Consider the following 23989-nt stretch of genomic DNA (forward strand, 5'->3'; position numbering starts at 1 on the left):
CTAGGTTGGCTATGGGCCTATAATATAGCCCACATGTGAGATGTAAAATGTAGGCCTAATCATCCATAAAACTGCCGACAGTATTGGTGCTTATGTGGCCTGTACTGTAAAAAAAAATATGCTTCAACAAGTTACAAGTAAATGAGTTATGTTCTAAATAAATAAAATAAAAAACTAAATTTGTTGAAACCAAATATGTGATTCAACGCCAACTGTTATGTTATATTATTAACAAACCTATATTTCAAGTTGCAACCTACTGTATTTAACACAACTTTAGTTAAACCTAATAAATAACATCAATACAAACTAATATTTAACGTAAATAAAAACCCATCTTTTAATCTGTGTATGGACCACAGAGTTTCCAGCACTTGTTAAATGCTAATATAGGACATAGGAAAACAATAAGTTCACATTTCATAGAGACTTTTAATGCAGTAAAAGGTTGATGGCCAATACCCTAGACAAATATTCAAAGTGTATTAGCATCTAATTATAATGCCCTTCACACACACACACAGTGATAAATTTCTCCTCAACACCAATGTGCATTTATTAAAGTATTGTATTGTATCCGATATAGCCATCATGAGCAAACTTTATTTTTCAGCATCGCCCCCCACCCAAACTACTTCCTGCGGCTATGTTTAAGGGGATCTAGGGGACTGGAGGTTACCACATCACAGCACAACACCAGGCCCTCCTGTCAATCCCTTTCTATAACTCCCTGGCACCCTCCTCAGGCTCGGGGTAGGAAGCGCAGGTTGATGGGTTTGGACGGGATGAGCAGTGTTCTAGTCTTGGGCTCTGTGGTCGGGGCCCCGTCCTCTGGCTGGATCTCATAATGCTGCATCAGCTGTAGCGGGGCGACAAGAGTTCAAGGTCAAGGGTTTAGTGTTAATGGGCCACCTGGTTGTCTGATGTCTCTCTAGCCAGATAATCAGTTTACAACCATAAAATTAAGTATTTTATAATATCCCATGCCAAATTTTGTCAACTGGGGTAGTAAAAGCAGAATATTGCGCAGCTCATAAAAATGGGGTTCGTCACCCCTGTAGTAAGTGTTGCACACTTAAGTTCCCACACTCTCTCCGATTGCTTCTGGGGACTTAACATTAGCCAATCACCACAGATGATGGACAAAATCATCCAACAACAATCACCTTCAACCGTCTGGTAACATCATTTTGGCACTGATGGCTTTTTATTACTCAATACTTCCTTGAAAATCTCAATGAAATACTTCTCTTATTCACCCTGGAGAGGGCAAAGTACATCTCTAGCTCTGCCACTCTCTTGCCCACACAGGCTCTCACGCCCACCCCGAAGGGTATAGAGCTGTAGGGGTGGTGTTGGTACGACTCTGGGTCCCCTCGCAGCCAACGCTCAGGCCTGAAACACTCTGCATCCACAAACTCCCGCTCGTCATGACTGGCAGCATAGTGACACAGATGGAACTGGGTCTGGGAGAGGGGAATAGGAAGAAGTAGATGTATAGGAAGTAAAGAGAGTGACAGAATTTCATGGAAATTACATCACATCCTTCGGGGGATAAAAAAAAAAAATCTTAAGTATTGACAAAGGTGAAAGAGAGGGGTGTTTATCTTTCTCTCGTCATCGCCTGCCCCTACCTTCTTTGGGAACCAGTAGTTGTCCACAACAACGTCATTGTCTACGGTTAGACGGCCATTCCCTGGAACTACAGGGTACATCCTGCAGAGAGAACAGCTTCAGCAACATGGGAGCCTCTGTAGGACTGCCTTAAATAATCCTTTGTGTGGCGAGGAATGTTCAGTAAGGTACTAAGGTACTTAGCATTGGTATTTAGTAAAGTTTTAATACACCTGAACACCAGAGAGAGTTGGCAATGGCAGGTTGTGATTCTGACCTAGATGCTGTTATTGAGCATTTGAATCATTAGAAAATCAAGGACACACGGGAGAAATGGCTATGACCATATAGGAAGAGGTGGAGGGGGCCAATTTCTTTCTATAAGCCTGTCATTCAGGATTTCCATACTAGCTGGTGTCAGAGGAAGGCCCTATGAATTGTCAAAGACTCCAGCCACCCAAATCATCAACTGTTCTCTCTGCTACCGCACAGCAAACGGTACCGGAGCACTAAGTCTGGGAGCAAAAGGCTCCTGAACAGCTTCTAATTAATAGTTAACCATATACAGTTGAAGTCGAAAGTTTACATACACCTTAGCCAAATACATTTAAACTCAGTTTTTCACAATTCCTGACATTTAATCAGAGTAAAAATTCTGTGTCTTAGGTCAGTTAGGATCACCACTTTATTTTAAGAATGTGAAATGTCAGAATAATAGTTATTTATTACAGCTTTTATTTCTTTCATCACATTCCCAGTGGGTCAGAAGTTTACATACACTCAATTAGTATTTGGTAGCATTGCCTTTAAATTGTTTAACTTGGGTCAAATGTTTCAGGTAGCCTTCCACAAGCTTCCCACAATAAGTTGGGTGAATTTTGGCCCATTCCTCCTGACAGAGCTGGTGTAACTGAGTCAGGTTTGTAGGCCTCCTTGCTCGCACACGCTTTTTCAGTTCTGCCCACAAATTTTCTATAGGATTGTGGTCAGGGCTTTGTGATGGTCACTCCAATACCTTGACTTTGTTGTCCTTAAGCCATTTTGCCACAACTTTGGAAGTATGCTTGGGGTCATTGTCCATTTGGAAGACCCATTTGCGACCAAGCTTTAACTTCCTGACTGATGTCTTGAGATGTTGCTTCAATATATCCACATAATTTTCCTCCCTCATGATGCCATCTATTTTGTGAAGCACCCCCACAACATGATGCCAACCCCGAGCTTCACGGGTGGGATGGTGTTCTTCGGCTTGCAAGCCTCCCCCTTTTTCCTCCAAACATAACGATGGTCAATATGGCCAAACAGTTCTATTTTTGTTTCATCAGACCAGAAGACATTTCTCCAAAAAGTATGATCTTTGTCCCCATGTGCAGTTGCAAACCGTAGTCTGGCTTTTTTATGGAGGTTTTGGAGCAGTGGCTTCTTCCTTGCTGAGTGGCCTTTCAGGTTATGTCGATATAGGACTAATTTTACTGTGGATAAAGATACTTTTGTACCTGTTTCTTCCAGCATCTTCACAAGGTCCTTTGCTGTTGTTCTGGGATTTATTTGCACTTTTCGCACCAAAGTACGTTCATCTCTAGGAGACAGAACGTGTCTCCTTCCTGAGCGGTATGACGTCTGCGTGGTCCCATGCTGTTTATACTTGCGTACTATGTTTGTACAGATGAATGTGGTACCTTCAGGTGTTTTGGTTCATCCTTGGGAGCAATTTCCAGACTAGATTTTCCATGATGTCAAGCAAAAAGGCACCGAGTTTGAAGGTAGGCCCTGAAATACATCCACAGGTACACCTCCAATTGACTCAAATGATGTCAATTAGCCTATCAGAAGCTTCTAAAGCCATGACATCATTTTCTGGAATTCTCCAAGCTGTTTAAAGGCACAGTCAACTTAGTGTATGTAAACTTCTGACCCACTGGAATTGTGATACAGTGAATGATAAGTGAAATAATCTGTCTGTAAACAATTGTTGGAAAAATGACTTGTGTCATTCACAAAGTAGATGTCCAAACTGACTTGCCAAAACGATAGTTTGTTAACAAGAAATGTGTGGAGTTTTAATGAATCCAACATATTTGTATGTAAACTTCCGACTTCAACTGTAGGTACCTGAACTATCTGCATTGACCCTTTTTACACTCTTTTTGACGCATACTTACACATACACACACTTGTTATGGGATTTTTATGAATAATGACTAAAGGATGTATACATTTAACGTAGAACTATAACTAAACAGAACACTACTGTCACTGTAATGAATGTATGCATCTTATTATAATCATAACACTGAATATAATGTGTGTGGTTTTAGTTCTGAATTAGAACAAAGACTTTCTGTTCCTTGTTAGAAACTAATGGAGTTATCGTCAGACCGGCTGGAATACTGTGTTCCTTACAGGACATTCTGTCCTCACCCAGGGAGGGGAGAGCCCTTGGGCTTGTATTATTGTTTAACAGGTGGCAGACAATGTGAGACGGCTTGTGAACTATATTGGTTAATGAACACGAGAACTAAATTCTCTTGACACACTCAACCACAGGTAACACAGGCACACATTTGCCACACACACACACATCCACACTCATCACATACGCTGCTGCTTCTGTCTATCCTATCCTGTTGCCTAGTCACTTTACCCCTACCGATATATGCATATCTACCTCAATTACCTCATACCCCTGCACATCGACTTAGTATTGATACCTCGTGTATATAGCCAAGTAAACATGACTTATTGTGTATTTATTCCTTGTGTTAATGTCTTTTATTTATTATTATTATTAAAAATATATATATTGTATTCTGCATTGTTGGGAAGGACCCGTAAGCATTTCACTGTTAGTTTACACCTGTTCTTTACAACATTTGAACACACCGTTCAGGTTATATAAGGACACTGCCGCCCCCCCCCCTTATATACACTGTCCAAAAAGCATGTCCCATACCTTGACCCTCTGCACTCACTTATCAGTCATTATCATCATCGGTATAATTAGGGAAAGGGAAATGCAAGCACACGCATGCACACAATCTCTCTTTGACCAGGCATGCTCAAAACAAGAGGCCAGTTGCAGGTCGCTGTTCTTGGTGCGCTCGCGTGTGTGTGTGTGTTCACCTCAGAACCTGGATGTGTGTGCGTGTACATGCACCCGTGCCTACGTGCGTGTGTGTGTTCACCTCAGAACCTGGATGTGTGTGCGTGTACATGCACCCGTGCCTACGTGCGTGTGTGTGTTCACCTCAGAGTCTCCTTGATGACAGCCTTCAGGTAGGGCATCCTGCTCAGGTCCTCTGATCTGGGCTGCTGTCTTCCCGGACACACAGACATGATCTCAAGGTACAGCCTGTCCTGAGACGCGGCGTCGCGAGCCAACTGGTACAATGCCCACGACAAGGTGTTGGACGTCTGAGGCGAAAGGAGAAGGACGATAGAAAGAAAGAGGGGTTTACTTAGGGTGAAGTGATATGATATATACGGAACAAAAATATAAAAAAACGCAACATGTAAAGTGTTGGTCCCATGTTTCATGACCTGAAATAAAAGATCCCAGAAATTGTCCACTCACAAAAAGCTTATTTCTCTCAAATGTTGTGCACAATTGTTAGTGAGCATTTCTCCTTTGCCGAGATAATCCATACACCTGACACGGGTGGCACATCAAGAAGCCGATTAAAGGCCTCCCGGGTGGCGCAGTGGTCTAAGGAACTGCATCGCAGTGCTAGCTGTGCCACCAGAGACTCTGGGTTCTTTTCTAAAATGTGCAGTTTTGTCACACTGCCACAGATGTCTCAATTTTTGAAGGAGCGTGCAATTGGTATGCTGATTGCAGGAATGTCCACCAGAGCTGTAGCCAGAGAATTGAATGTTCACTACTCTACCATAAGCCACCTCCAATGTTGTTTTAGAGAATTTGGCAGTATGTCCAACCGGCCTCCAAACCGCAGACCACGTGTATGGCATCGTGTGGGCGAGCGGTTTGATGATGTCGACATTGTAAACAGAATGCCCCATGGTGGCGGTGGGGTTATGGTATAGGCAGGCATAAGCTACGGACAATGAACACAATTGCATTTTAGCAATGGCAATTTGAAATCCCAGAGATACCGTGACGAGATCCTGAGGTCCATTGTCGTGCCATTCATCCGCTGCCATCACCTCATGTTTCAGCATGATAATGCACGTCCCCATATCGCAAGGATCTGTACACAATTCCCGGGAGCTGACAATGTCCCAGTTCTTCCATGGCCTGCATACTCACCAGACATGTTACCCATTGAGCATGTTTGGAATAATCTTGTTCGACGTGTACGACAGCGTGTTCCAGTTCCGCCCATATCCAGCAAATTTGCAGCCATTGAAGAGGAGTAAGATACCACAACCAACAGCCTGATCGACTCGATGTGAAAGAGATGTCGCGCTGCATGAGGCAAATGGTGGTCACACCAGATACTGACTGGTTTTCTGATACATGCCCCAGCTTTTCTCTCATTTTATTATTATTTTTACCCCAATTAGTAGTTGCAGTCTTGTCCCATCGCTGCAACTCCCATACGGACTCGGGTGAGGTGAAGGTCAAGAGCCACGCGTCCTCCGAAACACGACCCTGCCAAGCCGCACTGCTTCTTGACACACTGCTCGCTTAACCCGGAAACCAGCTGCACCAATGTGTCGGAGGAAACACCGTACAACTGGCGACCGTGTCAAGGTACATGCGCCCTCCCCTAACCCGGATGACGCTGGGACAATTATGCGTCCCCTCATGGGTCTCCCAGTCGCGGCCAGCTGCGACACAGTCCGGGATCGAACCTGGATCTGTAGTGACGCCTCAAGCCCTGCAGTGCCTTAGACCGCTGTGCCACTCGGCAGGCCCTACTTTTTCTTTTAAGGTATCTGTGACCAACAGATGCATATCTGTGTTCCCAGTCATGTGAAATCGATAGGTTAGGGCCTAATTAATACATTTCAATTGACTAATTTCCTTAAATGAACTGTAACTTAGTAAAATCTTTGAAATTGTTGCGTTTAGATTTTTGTTCAGTATACTTTATTGCCCCTGCGGGGAAATTTGACTTGGACAATTAAAATGCTGATGTTAAATTTTTTTTACAAAAATTAAGTTGAGGGAGTGGTGGAGGCTGTATCAGAGACAAGTTATCAAGTGATCATCAACATTTATTGATATCAATTCATCATTAAAGCAGCTGAGGAAATGACTTTGGAACATTAGATCCTTTCAAGTGACATCTAGTCATTGAATAAAAGTGAAAACACTGATTTCCAGTGAGCAAAACACATTTTTATCTTGATGACGTTACATAAAGGGTGGAATAAATAGAGCTCGAGGCTTGGCGTTTTACTCCGCAACAGATCCCAGATAGCAGCAAGTGGCTCTTGACAAAGACAAGCCCAGACTGCACCAGGGAATGCAGTCAGGCAGGTCCTGCTGTGTTTGTATGGTTACTGTGTGTATGTCTGTGGTTACATGCGGTTGTGTACGACTACATATTGTACCCACTAAAAAATAATAATAATTACACTGCAAATATCAACAACAATATATCAAAATATCAATATATCAAAATATCAACAAACTAAAGGAATTTATGGCCTGGGCAGAATCATGTAATCTTTTTTTTTCCTGTGGCGGGCTGGGCACACTGCGCCCAGCCCGCCACAGGAGTCGCTGGTGCGCGATGAGACAAGGACACCCCTACCGACCAAGCCCTCCCCTAACCTGGGCAACGCTAGGCCAATTCTGCGTCGCCCCACGGACCTCCCGGTCGCGGCCGGTTACGACAGAGCCTGGGCGCGAACCCAGGGACTCTGATGGCACAGCTGGCGCTGCAGTACAGCGCCCTTAACCACTGCGCCACCTGGGATCATGTAATCTTAAAGCCAAAATACACCTCATTCCCTAGGACGTGTCCAGTAGTCACAAAACAGAAGAAAACACTGAAATATAGAGTAAATAATAGCATTTTGCCAATGAGAAATTCACATGTTCATTTTCTGTTTCAAAAGTTTTGTTTACGGTGTACCCTACTGAACGTGACCCTGCTGTTGTGCATGGCACCACCCTCCTCTCTGTATGACCTCCCATGACCCTCTCCTCTCACCGTGTCCACTCCGCCCAGCAACAGCTCTGTGATGCTGATGTACACCTCTCCCAGGGTCAGTTTATCACAGGACAGCAGGTAGGTGAGGTACATCCCGTCCAACTTCTTCCCAGCAAGCACCTGAGCATCCATCTGCGCCAACTTATGGTCAATCAGACCCTGAGCTGAGGGTTTATGTAGAAATACATTCAACACACACGTTCATGCAGGGGATGCACACAAACACACACAAAATGAGTCTCAATAGTGAACATAGCTCAACAGTTAGTCTCCCTAGGCAGACGGGTTGCCTCCCACATTAACAAAGTTCCCACATAGGTCTGCGATTTCCGACACTTCTCAACGGTGCTTAGCGGCTGACGTGCAATTGACAGGGCAATAGAAACAACCATATGCTTGCATTGTGGAGGTCGAACCTACCATATCTACTTTCCACCTACACATTTAAGTCCGCTTGTCGCTCAATAGAAGGAGCCCCTGACATTATTTGCAAACATACCTACATTCACCATGTCGTCCCAGGCTTGTACAAATCGCTTCCAGAAGGGCAGGACGTTGCGTGTCCAGAGCGGGAGGAAGAGGACGGTCTCAGACAGGGTTAGCATGTCGTTGGCTGCAGCGATGAACTTCAGCGTGTCCTTAGGGATCTCCTCTTGCAGACAACCCAGCCGCGTCTCAAACAGGATGGAAGAGATCCCTGCAGGGATGGACAGAACACAGTGAACAATGAGGACTACACAGAGCTGGTGGGATTCTAGGTATCCGAGATGCCATCTCCTGCCGATGTGCCCCTGAGCAAGGCACCTAAGCTGCTCTATGGGCACTGTGGCAGACCCTGGCTTCCAACCCCACTGGGTGTGTGTGTGTTTCTGAAGGGGCATACAAAAATTGTGAATGAACCAATGGTATCACACCTTCAAAGCCAAACTTGTAGAGCTCTGCGGTGAGGTCTGGTACGGTGGTGTGGTCCTGACTGCGGAGGCGGAGCCTCTCAATACGCTGTAGCAGGTCTCCTACCACCTGGTGGATGACAGGCGCGTACGCAGACACCTCCGCTAGCTTCAGCATCTTTGGATTCAGGACACTACGGATACGGTACCACTGTAGGCCTTTACTGTAGGAGAGGAGAGAAGACAGACAGTGAATCTACAGTAGATATTCAGAATAAAGGGGTGGAGGTATATCTACAGGTCACGGCCAAAATAAAGAGAAAACTTCAGTAACGAGGGATACAAAGTATATTGAAAGCAGCTGCTTTCACACAGGTGTGGTTCCTGAGTTAATTAAGCAGGGGAACATCCCACCAAGCTTCGGGTCATGTCTAAAAATGCCCAGTTGCCTATTATTTTGGCTACCGTGGCTAGAAGAAGAGATCTCAGTGACTTTTGAAATTGAAATTCTCAATGGAGCGAAGGGGGTTTAAAGTGTGTATGTCAGTCACTAGATCTCAACCCAATTGAACACTTATGGAAGATTATAGAGCGGTGTCTGAGACAGCTCTTTCCACCACCATCAACAAAACGATTACATTCTCATGGAATAATGGTGTCAGATCCTTCCAATAGAGTTCCCAGACACTTGTAGAATCTATGCGAAGGCGCATTCAAGCTTTTCTGGCGACCAGCGGCGGCCCAATGCCCCATGTAAGACGCTATGTTGGCGTTTCCTTTATTTTGGCAGTTACCTGTAGGTTAGATGGATAATGTTGAGTTGGAGGAACTACTGAAACAAGTTTACCTGTAGGACCATGGTTTCCTCAAACCAGACAAACATTGCTTTTACCCAAGGCAATGATTTATCACCAATAACAGTCATAGTGTATCTTTGAAGCATAGGGTGTAAGCAATGTTCCCTCTATGCTACGCACCTCCTCCAGGACTGGCGAGCTGAAGAAATGCCATGCAGAGACCTAACTTTCTTGAGTTCGCCGCATTAGTTTGCACTATATAGATTAACGTTTTTTTTCTTCTGTGATCGTATCAAAATTATGAACTGGGTGGTTCGAGCCCTGAATGCGGATTTTTCTGACAGGCTGTATCTAGCCACTCCATGTTGTGTCGTGCATAAGATCATCCCTTAGCTGTGGTATATTGGCCATATACCACAACCCCGAGGTGCCTTATTGCTCAAATATACAGTGCCTTGCAAAAGTATTCACCCCCTTGGCGTTTTTCCTATTTTCTTTGGTGCACCAATTACCTTCAGAAGACACATAATTAATTAAATAAAGTCCACCTGTGTACAATCTAAGTGTCACATGATCTCAGTATGTATACACACACACACGTGTTCTGAAAGGCCCCAGCAACACCACGAAGCAAGGGGCACCACCAAGCAAGCGACACCATGAAGACCAAGGAGCTCTCCAAACAGGTCAGGGACAAAGTTGTGGAGAAGTACAGATCAGGGTTGGGTTCTAAAAAAATATCAGAAACTTTGAACATCCCACGGAGAACCATTTAAATCCATTATTTAAACAATGGAAATAATATGGCACCACAACAAACCTGCCAAGAGAGGTTATGAAGAATAGTTATGCATGCTCAAGTTCTGTTTCTTTTGTCTTATTTCTTGTTTGTTTCACAAAATATATTTTGCATCTTCAAAGTGGTGGTTGTGTAAATCAAATGATACAACCCCCCCCCAAAAAATATATATTTTAATTCCAGGTTGTAAGGCAACAAGATAGGACAAATGCCAAGGGGGGTGAGTACTCTCTTTGAAAAGCTAATCAGGTAAAAAGCTTACATCTTAATTAAAGGGGCAGTGTTGTATTTTGAGACATGCTTGAATGTCCTACCTTGTCTAATTCTCTGTATGGCAGCAATAATACATTTTATTTTGTAAAGTGGTTTCTTGCATCATACAATACCATTTACAGTCAACTATTTGGCCCATGGTGTTACAGACCAAGTAAAACATTATTAATACAAGCGTTTCATAATGTAAAAACGCTATTAAAAATCTAATGCAATATAGGCCTGCATTGAACACCACATATAAGCTACTGTCATGACGTTGCCCTCTTTGAGTACAGCGAGCACCATCCCCCACTCTCTGCTTATACAACGAGACTGCTGTGGTCAGAGGTCGTAAATTCCTGAGAAGACCTCATGGACACACAGTATTAGAGAGATGGTAAACTTTCACAGAGGACAAAGGAAATCCTTCCACCTCACAGAACTTGAGGTACGAACAAATTTCATGTTCCAGAGAAAGTGTAAAAGATCGGTGAAGAATCCAGCTACAAACTGGTGCGTTTGTCACAACTTGGGAAGCTCAAGAGAGACGGTGTGGCCACATTACCATAACGCTGTTTATATAATAGCCTCAGATATGGGGTTTACATCTAATTGTTGTATAAGATGAATGAGTGAGGATGATACTGTTTGTATAATGGTGTAATATGATTGTGGACTGTTTAATGAAGACAAATACAATTCCCTTTTGATTTGAACTAAATCAGAGGACCGCCCCTGAGCCCAGTTAGGGTCAGACATCCTGGGACAGCCCTCTTCTGCCATTCTGAATAAAACCCAACTTTGAGAAATGATCATCCATTCTAAAACGAATGGCACTTTGAACTATCCCCTCTAACCAAGAGAGAGGGAGAGAGACGGACAATTCTACAAAAGAAAGACTTTTCACCAGCGATCAAGACGACACAGTGAGCGTAAATATATATATATTGATTGCAATTGTTACCGAATGAGTGAGCGTTCATGTGTAAGTGATTAGCATTTTAATGGTTATAATTAACTCTGTAGTGACTTCTTAGTCGACCCCCCCATTTCCCCTTTGTCTAACAAGCCGCCATGCCGGTTCATTTCTGTGAATTACTTAGTTAGTAATAAATCAATGATTTAAGACAATTATAGTGAAGACTGGGTTTGTGCAGATAACCAACGTTTGGAATGAGACTAACGTGAGTTAAAATAAACAATTCATTAATTTGAAGACTAATTGATCAGATAAAATATCTGAAAAGTTATTTTAGGAAATTATAACTTTGTAATCTGAATATTTTTCCTTGGTGCCCCAATTTCATAGTTAATTATAGTTACGTGATTAATCAGTTGATCGCATAGTAACTAATTACAGAGAATCTTTTATAAAAAACTATCAGTCTTAAGTTAATGAAGTCTGGTGCCCCCTGTGAGGACTTTAAAACTAGGATGCACGTTTGGGTCATTTTGATAATATACATTTATGACGCCCCGTTGTGAGGAAAATAATATAATTAGACTTTGATAGAATTAGACTTCGCTGTGGAATTCTATATATCAATTGTGCAAACAGACTGCTTTGTATACATTCAAATTGGTTGTGTGTGTGTGTTCCCATTTGAAGAGGCTCCAGAGCGTCTCCAGTAGTGGTTTTTAGCATCAGAGCAATGAGTGATAAATTCCAGATTTAGTCCGTTAGGCCAAACGGTACTAGAGTCAGAAAGGTTAGAAATTAGAAGATATTCGTTCGGTGACCGAGCCCAAGTATTTAGTTGCCTACACCAGTGTGGACAGACTACAGGCATATCATATTATGTACCGTGTCGCTCCGGTCAACATAACGCTAGCAAAGTATGCCGAAAGGCTTAATGTGAGACATCACTAGTAAACCCACCCTTTCCATGGTGAAAGGGACCCTATTTTGTCCTTAGAACGTGATATACAGTGCCTTGCGAAAGTATTCGGCCCCCTTGAACTTTGCGACCTTTTGCCACATTTCAGGCTTCAAACATAAAGATATAAAACTGTATTTTTTTGTGAAGAATCAACAACAAGTGGGACACAATCATGAAGTGGAACGACATTTATTGGATATTTCAAACTTTTTTAACAAATCAAAAACTGAAAAATTGGGCGTGCAAAATTATTCAGCCCCTTTACTTTCAGTGCAGCAAACTCTCTCCAGAAGTTCAGTGAGGATCTCTGAATGATCCAATGTTGACCTAAATGACTAATGATGATAAATACAATCCACCTGTGTGTAATCAAGTCTCCGTATAAATGCACCTGCACTGTGATAGTCTCAGAGGTCCGTTAAAAGCGCAGAGAGCATCATGAAGAACAAGGAACACACCAGGCAGGTCCGAGATACTGTTGTGAAGAAGTTTAAAGCCGGATTTGGATACAAAAAGATTTCCCAAGCTTTAAACATCCCAAGGAGCACTGTGCAAGCGATAATATTGAAATGGAAGGAGTATCAGACCACTGCAAATCTACCAAGACCTGGCCGTCCCTCTAAACTTTCAGCTCATACAAGGAGAAGACTGATCAGAGATGCAGCCAAGAGGCCCATGATCACTCTGGATGAACTGCAGAGATCTACAGCTGAGGTGGGAGACTCTGTCCATAGGACAACAATCAGTCGTATATTGCACAAATCTGGCCTTTATGGAAGAAAGCCATTTCTTAAAGATATCCATAAAAAGTGTTGTTTAAAGTTTGCCACAAGCCACCTGGGAGACACACCAAACATGTGGAAGAAGGTGCTCTGGTCAGATGAAACCAAAATTGAACTTTTTGGCAACAATGCAAGACGTTATGTTTGGCGTAAAAGCAACACAGCTCATCACCCTGAACACACCATCCCCACTGTCAAACATGGTGGTGGCAGCATCATGGTTTGGGCCTGCTTTTCTTCAGCAGGGACAGGGAAGATGGTTAAAATTGATGGGAAGATGGATGGAGCCAAATACAGGACCATTCTGGAAGAAAACCTGATGGAGTCTACAAAAGACCTGAGACTGGGACGGAGATTTGTCTTCCAACAAGACAATGATCCAAAACATAAAGCAAAATCTACAATGGAATGGTTCAATAATAAAAATATCCAGGTGTTAGAATGGCCAAGTCAAAGTCCTGACCTGAATCCAATCGAGAATCTGTGGAAAGAACTGAAAACTGCTGTTCACAAATGCTCTCCATCCAACCTCACTGAGCTCGAGCTGTTTTGCAAGGAGGAATGGGAAAACATTTCAGTCTCTCGATGTGCAAAACTGATAGAGACATACCCCAAGCGACTTACAGCTGTAATCGCAGCAAAAGGTGGCGCTACAAAGTATTAACTTAAGGGGGCTGAATAATTTTGCACGCCCAATTTTTCAGTTTTTGATTTGTTAAAAAAGTTTGAAATATCCAATAAATGTCGTTCCACTTCATGATTGTGTCCCACTTGTTGTTGATTCTTCACAAAAAAATAGTTTTATATCTTTATGCTTGAAGCCTGAAATGTGGCAAAAGGTCGCAAAGTTCAAGGGGGCCGAATACTTTCGCAAGGCACTGTAGCTGGCACGAGAGGCTAAGCTGAGGGAACATTTTTCACTTCCTGTGTTCCGTTTAAATTCCTCCGCCTTGCTCGACGGAAGCCCCGCCCTTTGTACTTCCGTTTGATTTCAGCATTCAGCATCACTGGTGGTGAAGAATCACAAGTACATCTCTTTAAAAAATAAAAGGGTTAGAAATCTAAACGTGGATCACGTTAAAATAATCCAGCAATCTCAATTGCTTGGGTATTATCGTCTCATTCAATTTATTTATTTAAATTGTCGGACATACCTTTCTAGGTTCTTCCAATTAAATGAGACACCTTAAACTGAGCAATAGTAACCTAGATGAACCAACTTCCCAGGTGAATTTAAAGTGTAATTCCCAGATAGCCTATACAGGTTTGATTATTCATTATCATTGATTAATTCAATTTACTTTTGCAAATTCATTCACATCCAACTTCCACAGTACTGTCCAGTACTGATGGTTCATTAACGTCTATAAATAGATTCAAATCGTCTTTGCAGCTCCCAATATATTCCAAAAACAAACTTTGGAAAATTAGGAAAAACATTTTTTTCCTTTCAAAATGTTCTAATATGTGCAAGCTATCAGAGGGGGTAGTCCCCACTCGCTATCAGAGGGGGTAGTCCCCACTCGCTATCAGAGGGGGTAGTCCCCACTCGCCCGCTAATTAGAAGACCTCCACTCGCAAATGGATTGATCTCTGACCTCAGCAGCGATACCAACCCTAATTATGCCATTAGTGGAAAAGCAGACAACAACGCTTTCCAAAATCAACCATCGGGCGCAGGCCTCGTAAAGGTTCTCTCCAGTCTAGCCCTGATGTCTTACCACCCAAGACCTGAAAATTACCTGACTACGTCAGACTCATTCTGAACGGGTTGTAATCTGCCAGGATACTTGCTTTTCTTCCCTTGACATGTGCGCTTGTGTAAGCATGAACTCACATGCACAACGGAACATCCAATTAGGATTTATGCTAGAAGGGTCCAAGCAAAATACCAGCCTTAGTAAATAAAGTTGAACATTTACTTCTAGGCCTTTGACTCTACAGCACTCACCAGTTTCTTCCCAGAAGTCCATAGGTCATCCCTGTAGACTGCCCAAAACTACTGCCTTACAGTTGTAAACTTATCATATAATTATCAACTTAGGATCATACCTAAGCAACACACCAAGTAGGAAAACCCTAGATATGGCATTAGAGACAATGCCATGATAGTCATTTTGCCAGAACATTGGACGTATACAGAATACAGTCCAATTAGATGGGTTTTTTTTGTGTGAGAACTATATTTCGCATATCTTTTGTTTATGCTTTCATTCCTTTTCAGTTCAGTTCCTTTGACACTTCGGAAGTGATAGAGCCATAAACAAAGTCCCCATACAACCATCACTTAGTGCCACAACGCCGCTCATTGGGGAATTAATGTAATTATATATATTTCATGAGTGTGTGTGCGTTGTTAACATCTGCCGAAGTTACTGCCCAGATCTTCCAGTCTGGACGACGACCAGACGACGGGTCCGGAAAGGCGACCCCAAATCCGGACACCCACGGCCCATCCTTGTGGCGGCATGCCCCGCCGTCAGAGAGCCTACCAAGGTAAACCACCAGAGGGGGGGGGGGGGGGACCGCAACGGCAATCACCAACCAGGACATCCCCTGGCCCTCCCTGGGGTACTTTGCAGGTTCCAGGGAACCTACTAAGGTACATCACTAGAAGGGACCGCAACGGCGATCACAAAACCGGACATCAACTGCCATCCTTGTGGTGGACTGCTCTGCTTTCAGAGAAGCCTACCAAGTTCAACCACCAGAGGGGACTGCAACGATGATCTACAAACAGGACATCACGTATTCATAATTTTATGTTGATTTGTAACTTGCAGAACAAACAAGAACCAAACCACCAGGGGGGTATGTCATGACGTTGCCCTCTTTGAGTACAGCGAGCACCATCCCCCGCTCTCTGCTTATACAACCAGACTGCTGTGGTCAGAGGTCGTAAATTCCCGAGAAGACCTCATAGACACACAGTATTAGAGAGAGGGTAAACTTTCACAGAGGGCAAAGGAAATCCTTCCACCTCACAGAACTTGAGGTACGAACACATTTCATGTTCCAGAGAAAGTGTAAAAGATCGGTGAAGAATCCAGCTACAAACTGGTGCGTTTGTCACAACTTGGGAAGCTCAAGAGAGACGGTGTGGCCACATTACCATAACACTGTTTATATAATAGCCTCAGATATGGGGTTTACATCTAATTGTTGTATAAGATGAATGAGTGAGTATGATACTGTTTGTATAATGGTGTAATATGATTGTGGACTGTTTAATGAAGAAAAATACAATTCCCTTTTGATTTGAACTAAATCAGAGGACCGCCCCTGAGCCCAGTTAGGGTCAGACATCCTGGGACAGCCCTCTTCTGCCATTCTGAATAAAACCCAACTTTCAGAAATTATCATTAGACCATGTTTTTCTCCATTAGGAGGGGGACAAAGGTTGTAGACCGAGCTTACCTCAATTACGAGATGGCTAAAGGTTGTAGAATCTTTTAACCATCCCACGTGGTTAAACTCTTAAGACTATCGATACCGACAGAATAAGAACAAGACTTTGATATTGATTACTAGTCTGCAGCTAGGAATTTGGTATCATTGAACGTGAAGAACGACAACCGCCGAAACATCCATTCTAAAACGAATGTCACTTTTAACTATCCCCTCTAACCAAGACAGAGAGAGAGGGAGAGAGACGGACAATTCTACAAAAGAAAGACTTTTCACCAGCGATCAAGACGACACACTGAGCGTAAATATATATATATATATATATATATATTGATTGCAATTGTTCCCGAATGAGTGAGCGTTCATGTGTAAATGATTAGCATTTTAATGGTTATAATTAACTCTGTAGTGACTTCTTAGTCGACCCCCCCCATTTCCCCTTTGTCTAACTAGCCGCCATGCCGGTTCATTTCTATGAATTACTTAGTTAGTAATAAATCAATGATTTAAGACAATTGATGTATGGATGACTCATAGGAAATTATAACTTTGTAATCCGAATATTTTTCCTTGGTGCCCCGATTTCATAGTTAAATAATTACGTGATTATTCAGTTGATCGCATAGTAACTAATTACAGAGAATCTTTGATAAAAACTATCAGTCTTCAGTTAATGATAGTAAAGACATGACACTACTGTAAGCTATATCACAGAAATCAAAAGCTATTTCCACGTGAAAATGTTATGGGATTTGTTCCATTGGTTTTATTGGTACAGTAGACCTACATTACGCTCAAATAGCCACAATAGCCTATTGGCTACTGTCTAAAACTGTAATGGTACAGCCGCAGGGTTTACTGTAAACGTGCGGCGGAAGTTGCACAAAATTCTCACATGAAAGTTTCCGCTCACAAGAACTAAAATGTCCTCAGTGCCCCAACATTTTTTGAGGGAACAGTGGGTGTAAGTATTATTCCCTTTCCTACACCCAATCTAGGAATAGTCCTTGATGTGGTTCATCGGCCACTCACTCCACATGGAGTCCATAGGCCTGTCCCCTCATATCGCGGTACTCCTTCCAGTGTGGCAGCTCTGTCCGGACTGGGTAGCGGCCCTCCTGACGGATCACCTGGGATATAAGCTCTGGAGACGCCACGTTCACCACATCAAACGGGCCGAACCGCGAGCGCCAGATGGGCCCGTACAGTTTCTTGTGTTCAACCTGGGTTGGGGGAAAAGAGAAGATCTTTGATTCTGGAAATGTACACCAACTTGACCCGACTGTGGGAAGCATTGGAGTCAATATGGGCCAGCATCCTTATAGTCTATTCCCGAACAAATTGAGGCTGTTTTGAGGGAAGAAGGTGGTGGACTCAATTTTAGGAAGGTCCTCCTAATGTTTTGTTCAGTGTATATAAACTACTTATTAACCTAATTAGTCAAATCAACCATGAAGCCAGGTGCATAACTTGGGGGGGGGGGGGTCATGATCTCACATATCAGAGCCAATTTGACCCCCTCAATAATATGCTATGATAAATTTGATGGATGTGAAATGATTTAACCACCATATATACTGGCTTTCACAGTACTACTCAATTCCAAATGTTATGATTGGATCGCCCTGCTGCCAATTATGCTTTCGGTTTGGTCCGACCCATGGTTTGTGAAGGGGTAAAAAAAGTTGTACAAGGCTTGAAAACCCTTCATTCTGTGGGCTAACGTTTAACAAATAAATAAGTACAGTTATATTTAACATGGTAAATTCATAAGTGCAAATGAGAATTATAGAAAAGGATATTTTTCAAATAGAGAAGGTTTCTTATGCGAAGTGACAGCTCGCATGTGAGCCCTATTTCTCAAAATGACTGATAATTTGTAACGGTTACATTAGACTCAACTATGTAAGTTCAAGACAGCATTATGCCCTTTTGAAAGAACTGGTTTCTAGTAGGCTACACAGTTAGATAAGGGTTGTTTCTCTGAACCTCAGGCAGCAGGCCTGTCAGAGGCAGTCTTGCCTGACTTTAGAAACTAATTTGAAGGCCAGCATTGTGGGGGGGGGGGAGCACTGATGTTTATACAACCCAATAATCACCCTGAGAATACTTCCAGAACCACCTTGATCTTTTATTTCAATTAAGAATATCTACAAAATAAAATTGGCCTACCCTAGTCTTTATTGATATAGATACAGTACATGTGACATAGCACAGCAGTAAACTGGTCTATTTCATCATTATTATTTTCTTCTTCTTGATTTCAATAGGTAAGGGAAACCAGGTACTGTTGTTTGTGCTTTTTCTTGATGAGTATAGGGTATTCTTATACCATATTTCTGTGTAACAATAGTATACATTCATTCAATTGGTAGGGGTGAGACTGAAAAAGAGAGCACCGGTTGAGAGTGCTGCAGTTATCAATTGTGATCATGGTCACAGCTCTATTGCAAATGTATCATTCTAAACATTTTCATTGTAGACTTTTCCCTAAAATTAGATGTTGGCCTATCAGGGGGCTATAGGCTACCTGCATGCAACTCAGCAAACCATGTCAAAATTGAATTGCAATTATAAACCCAGATTTTAGTCAGTAGCCTATGCCTATTGAAATAAGTAAATCTCGCAAATAGGCCATTTATAACAGTTTTTAGTCTTTACATCTGCCACAAAATAACGTCAGACCATGTACCACGGGAATGACCCAAAAATATACACTGCTCAAAAAAATAAAGGGAACACTAAAATAACACATCCTAGATCTGAATGAATGAAATATTCTTATTAAATACTTTTTTCTTTACATAGTTGAATGTGCTGACAAAATCACAAAAATTATCAATGGAAATCAAATTTATCAACCCATGGAGGTCTGGATTTGGAGTCACACTCAAAATTAAAGTGGAAAACCACACTACAGGCTGATCCAACTTTGATGTAATGTCCTTAAAACAAGAGGCTCAGTAGTGTGTGTTTCCTCCACTTGCCTGTATGACCTCCCAAAAACGCCTGGGCATGCTCCTGATGAGGTGGCGGATGGTCTCCTGAGGGATCTCCTCCCAGACCTGGACTAAAGCATCCGCCAACTCCTGGACAGTCTGTGGTGCAACGTGGCGTTGGTGGATGGAGCGAGACATGATATCCCAGATGTGCTCAATTGGATTCAGGTTTGGGGAACGGGCGGGCCAGTCCATAGCATCAATGCCTTCCTCTTGCAGGAACTGCTGACACACGCCAGCCACATGAGGTCTAGCATTGTCTTGCATTTGGAGGAATCCAGGGCCAATCGCACCAGCATATGGTCTCACAAGGGGTCTGAGGATCTCATCTCGGTACCTAATGGCAGTCAGGCTACCTCTGGTGAGCACATGGGGGGCTGTGCGGCCCCCCAAAGAAATGCCACCCCACACCATGACTGACCCACCGCCAAACCGGTCATGCTGGAGGATGTTGCAGAGAGCAGAACGTTCTCCACGGCGTCTCCAGACTCTGTCACGTCTGTCACGTGCTCAGTGTGAACCTGCTTTCATCTGTGAAGAGCACAGGGCGCCAGTGGCGAATTTGCCAATCGTGGTGTTCTCTGGCAAATGCCAAATGTCCTGCACGGTGTTGGGCTGTAAGCACAACCCCCACCTGTGGACATCGGGCCCTCATACCACCCTCATGGAGTCTGTTTATGACCTTTTGAGCAGACACATGCACATTTGTGGCCTGCTGGAGGTCATTTTGCAGGGCTCTGGCAGTGCTCCTCCTTGCACAAAGGCGGAGGTAGCAGTCCTGCTGCTGGGTTGTTGCCCTCCTACGGCCTCCTCCATGTCTCCTGATGTACTGGCCTGTCTCCTGGTAGCGCCTCCATGCTCTGGACACTACGCTGACAGACACAGCAAAGCTTCTTGCCACAGCTCGCATTGATGTGCCATCCTGGATGAGCTGCACTACCTGAGCCACTTGTGTGGGTTGTAGACTCCGTCTCATGCTACCACTAGAGTGAAAGCACCGCCAGCATTCAAAAGTGACCAAAACATCAGCCAGGAAGCATAGGAACTGAGAAGTGGTCTGTGGTCCCCACCTGCAGAACCACTCCTTTATTGGGGGTGTCTTGCTAAATGCCTATAATTTCCACCTGTTGTCTATTCCATTTGCACAACAGCATGTGAAATCTATTGTCAATCAGTGTTGCTTCCTAAGTGGACAGTTTGATTTCACAGAAGTGTGATTGACTTTGAGTTACATTGTGTTGTTTAAGTGTTCCCTTTATTTTTTTGAGCAGTGTATAATTCATTATAAGTGTTCTAATTACGTTGGTAACCAGTTTATAATTGCAATAAGGTACCTCTGGGTTTTGTGGTATATACACCACACCTCAGGCTTTGTGTGAGGTTCTGTGTTATACACTATAGCCCTTACCATATCATATGTGATGGAATATTATTTGCTGTTGGCTTGTGTGGGTATATGTGTTATGCAACATAGCTGACTTGAGACATTGTTAACAGTTTTAGGGCCATGGGCTTTTCTCGTGATGGAAAAATACAGAATAACATGAAGACAGGAACTGTGCAATGAGTTGGAGGGGCACATTCAGAACTTAGTGTTGCGAGAACAAACGGTATTTTGTTAGATAACAGGAGCCAGGTGCCTGATAACTGTATATTCTACACAACTACAAGGACTGACCGCTGGAGCGCCCGGGGGCTGGGACCAGCTCTGTGCCAACAATCAACGATAGGCTGGGTGAGTCTAAACCACGCCCAGTCTCTACTCTGACAGGCCGGCTCAGAAGCAGGAACTACTTCTGTCAAGAGTATATTATAATATCGTTGTCAGGAACAAGTCAGTTCTCTATTTGCCATGCAAGGTGAGAAAGAGAGCCCATATATAAGAAAATTGCATTTACCACTTATTACTTAGCTAATAAAAAATACATAGCATAAAATCGGTGACCCAGTGTCATACTTAACCTGATACCAGATTCGATCAGCGCAACCCTTTACATTTTTTTAATCATAGCTGTCATCAAAACAAGTTACATCGACATTCATTGATGGGAAATGATCTGGATAGTTTAATAAGTGACTTAACTTTTCTCTTGCGAAATATTCTTAAAATTCACATTCATTATAATTGTGATGGAAAATCGAATTTAGCTTCTTAGTCTACATCGTTAAAAATGACGTCGATATTCCTTAATTCGCTCGATAACGTGCACTCACTACACGTAGGCAGTTAGCCATACAGAAGGAATTAAGCGAGGCACTGTGGGATTCATTTTACCTGCATCGCATGGCTCTTATCTGCATATCCCTTCACGAACAGCCAATACACCGTCGTGGCCAAACTAGGTCCACGTAGATCGTCTATTGTTTTGTACTTCCCCGGAGTTGTTTCTATCGTTGTCAGCCAATTTTGTCCTACATGTCTGCTGGCTCCGGATTTGAACCTCCGACCACCAGACACAAAGCCGTCCAGCGCCACTGACAGTGTCTGGCGGTGGTGAACTGTGAGTTGGAGCGTCCTGGTCACCGCAGAAAGGCTACACATGTTGAGTGGAGCGCGTAAAGGCGCAATCTGCCACCTGTGGCTTTTTAGTACAGTTTGCCCTGTGGCATATTAGGACTCGCCCATAAATTTCACATTTCAACATCACATGCACAAACATAGTGAAATGCCTTTATTGCAAGCTCTAACGACAACAATGCAGTTATCAAGAACTATGTAATACTAAAAATAAGGTAGAATCAAAACACGAGATATTAAAAGAACACGATAAAACAAGCATACTACAATATATGCAGGTTCAGTTCCAGTACCATATTTACTAATGTGTAGGGATATTGGCCCTATACAGCTACTAGGCGTCAGGATATATGATAAACAGAGTAGCAGCAGGGTATATGATGATGTGAGTGGGGGTGTGAGTCAGTATAAATGTATGTGCATGTGTGTTTGTGAGCAAATGATGGAGTGAGTGCTTGTGTGCAGTAGTGTGCATAGAGAGAGTGCGAAGAATAAAATACAAAAAGGTCAACTCAGTCCATGTAGCCATTTTGTTAGCAATCTTATGGCATGGGAATAGAAGCTGTTCAGGAGCCAGTTGGTGTCAGACTTTATGCACTGGTACCGCTTGCCGTGTGGCAGCACGGCAAATATTCTATGGCTTGGGTGGTTAGAGTCTTTAATGATTTTCTGGGCCTTCCTTTCACACCGCCTGATATAGAGGTCCTGGATGGCAGGGAGCTCAGCCCCAGTGATGTACTAGGCTGTCCGCACCACCCTCTGTAGCGCCATGCAATCGAGGGCGGTGCTGTTGGCATACCAAGCAGTGATGCAGCCAGTCAAGATGCTCTCAATGTTACAGCTGTAGAACTTTGAGGATTTGAGTGTACATGACAAACCTTCTCAACCTTCTGAGGGGCAAGAGGCGCTGATGTGCCTTCTTCACAACTGTGCGCGGACCATTTTAAGTTCTTAAGTGCTTTGGACACTGATGAACTTGAAGCTCCTGACCCGCTCCACTGCAGTACCTGCGATGTGGATGGGAGCGTGCTCATCCCCCTCAGTGTCCCGTAGTCCACGATCAGGTCCTTGGTCTTAGTGACAGTTGTTGTTCCGGCGCCACACTGCCAGGTCTCTGACCTCCTCCTTATAGGCCGCCTCATTGTCGCCAGTGATCAGGCTTACCCCCGTTGTGTCATCAGCAAACTTGGTGTTAGAGTCGTGCATGGCCACGGTCGTGGGTGAACAAGGAGTACAGGAAGGGACTAAGCACAAACCCCTGTGGGCTCCCCCCGGTGTCGAGGGACAGCGTGGTGGTGATGTTGCCTACCCTCACCACCTGGGTTCGGCCCGTCAGGAAGTCCACGATCCAGTTGCAGAGGGAAGTGTTCAGTCTCAGGATCCTAAGCTTGGTGACGAGCTTACAGGGACTGTAAGCTGTAGTCAATGAACAGCATTCTCACCCTAGGTATTTGTCTTATCTAGGTGGGTCAGGGCAGTGTGGGTGTGACACTCACATAGACCTGTCACTAATTGTGTTTCACAAACTCAGCCCTACATTTGGTTTCTTGCCCTAGCACTATACAGCAGGTTCAAATAATCAAATCTTAAATGAGTTCATTTGAATTAGCTGTGTAGAGCTAGGAAAGAAAAACAAACATGCACCCCTCGAGGCACCCAGGACAGAGTCTGGGAAACACTGCTAATAGCTCATACACTTCACATGGAGCCAAGAAGACAACAATACAGTTTGATAAACTATTAAGTTTCACTGTTGTCCATTACTGGAAAAACTGCTTATACTTGCCTGTCAACAACATGCCCATCCTAAAAGGCTTGCATGATGCAATCAGACCTGTAGTAGGCCTGTCCAAACTGCCTTTACAAAATAATCTACTGTGCTCACAAATCTCACACACAAAACAGGTTCAATATTTTTTTGT

The 23989-nt window shown here is 43.4% G+C and overlaps 1 protein-coding gene and 1 long non-coding RNA gene across 3 annotated transcripts; one reads left to right on the forward strand and one right to left on the reverse strand.

The window, feature by feature from the left end:
* Positions 1-412: 412 nt before the first annotated feature.
* Positions 413-22174, reverse strand: LOC110495869 (sterol 26-hydroxylase, mitochondrial). Of its 2 annotated transcripts, XM_021571365.3 has the most exons (9): positions 21825-22174; positions 17583-17773; positions 8654-8853; positions 8239-8436; positions 7740-7903; positions 4862-5028; positions 1635-1716; positions 1260-1466; positions 413-859 (listed from the first exon to the last, which is right to left on the reverse strand). In XM_021571365.3, the coding sequence occupies exons 1-9, from the start codon at positions 22089-22091 to the stop codon at positions 743-745; spliced, it is 1593 nt and encodes a 530-aa protein (XP_021427040.2). In that variant the 5' UTR covers positions 22092-22174; the 3' UTR covers positions 413-742. The 2 variants fall into 2 exon arrangements, with proteins under 2 accessions (XP_021427040.2, XP_090064267.1); XM_090208141.1 differs by lacking the exon at positions 17583-17773 and having other exon boundaries at positions 21825-22136.
* On the forward strand, positions 11297-17065 carry LOC149975471 (uncharacterized). Its single transcript, XR_016488378.1, has 2 exons — positions 11297-11406; positions 15515-17065. It is a non-coding gene; the product is annotated as an uncharacterized LOC149975471 (long non-coding RNA).
* Positions 22175-23989: the final 1815 nt, after the last annotated feature.

Source organism: Oncorhynchus mykiss, chromosome 18, assembly GCF_057628025.1.
Source record: "Oncorhynchus mykiss isolate SJ-2025 chromosome 18, ASM5762802v1, whole genome shotgun sequence".
NCBI classification, from domain to species: domain Eukaryota; kingdom Metazoa; phylum Chordata; class Actinopteri; order Salmoniformes; family Salmonidae; genus Oncorhynchus; species Oncorhynchus mykiss.

What these genes read in the sequence shown, in the direction of transcription:
- LOC110495869 (XM_021571365.3), bottom strand. Translation starts at nt 22,091, where the DNA reads ATGTGTAGCCTTTCTGCGGTGACCAGGACGCTCCAACTCACAGTTCAC. An exon ending in GCCTATGGACTCCATGTGGA is followed by an intron (nt 8,854 to 17,582) that starts GTGAGTGGCCGA and finishes CCTCTCCTACAG; the next exon opens with TAAAGGCCTACAGTGGTACC. An exon ending in TGTACTTTGCCCTCTCCAGG is followed by an intron (nt 860 to 1,259) that starts GTGAATAAGAGA and finishes GCCCCGCTACAG; the next exon opens with CTGATGCAGCATTATGAGAT.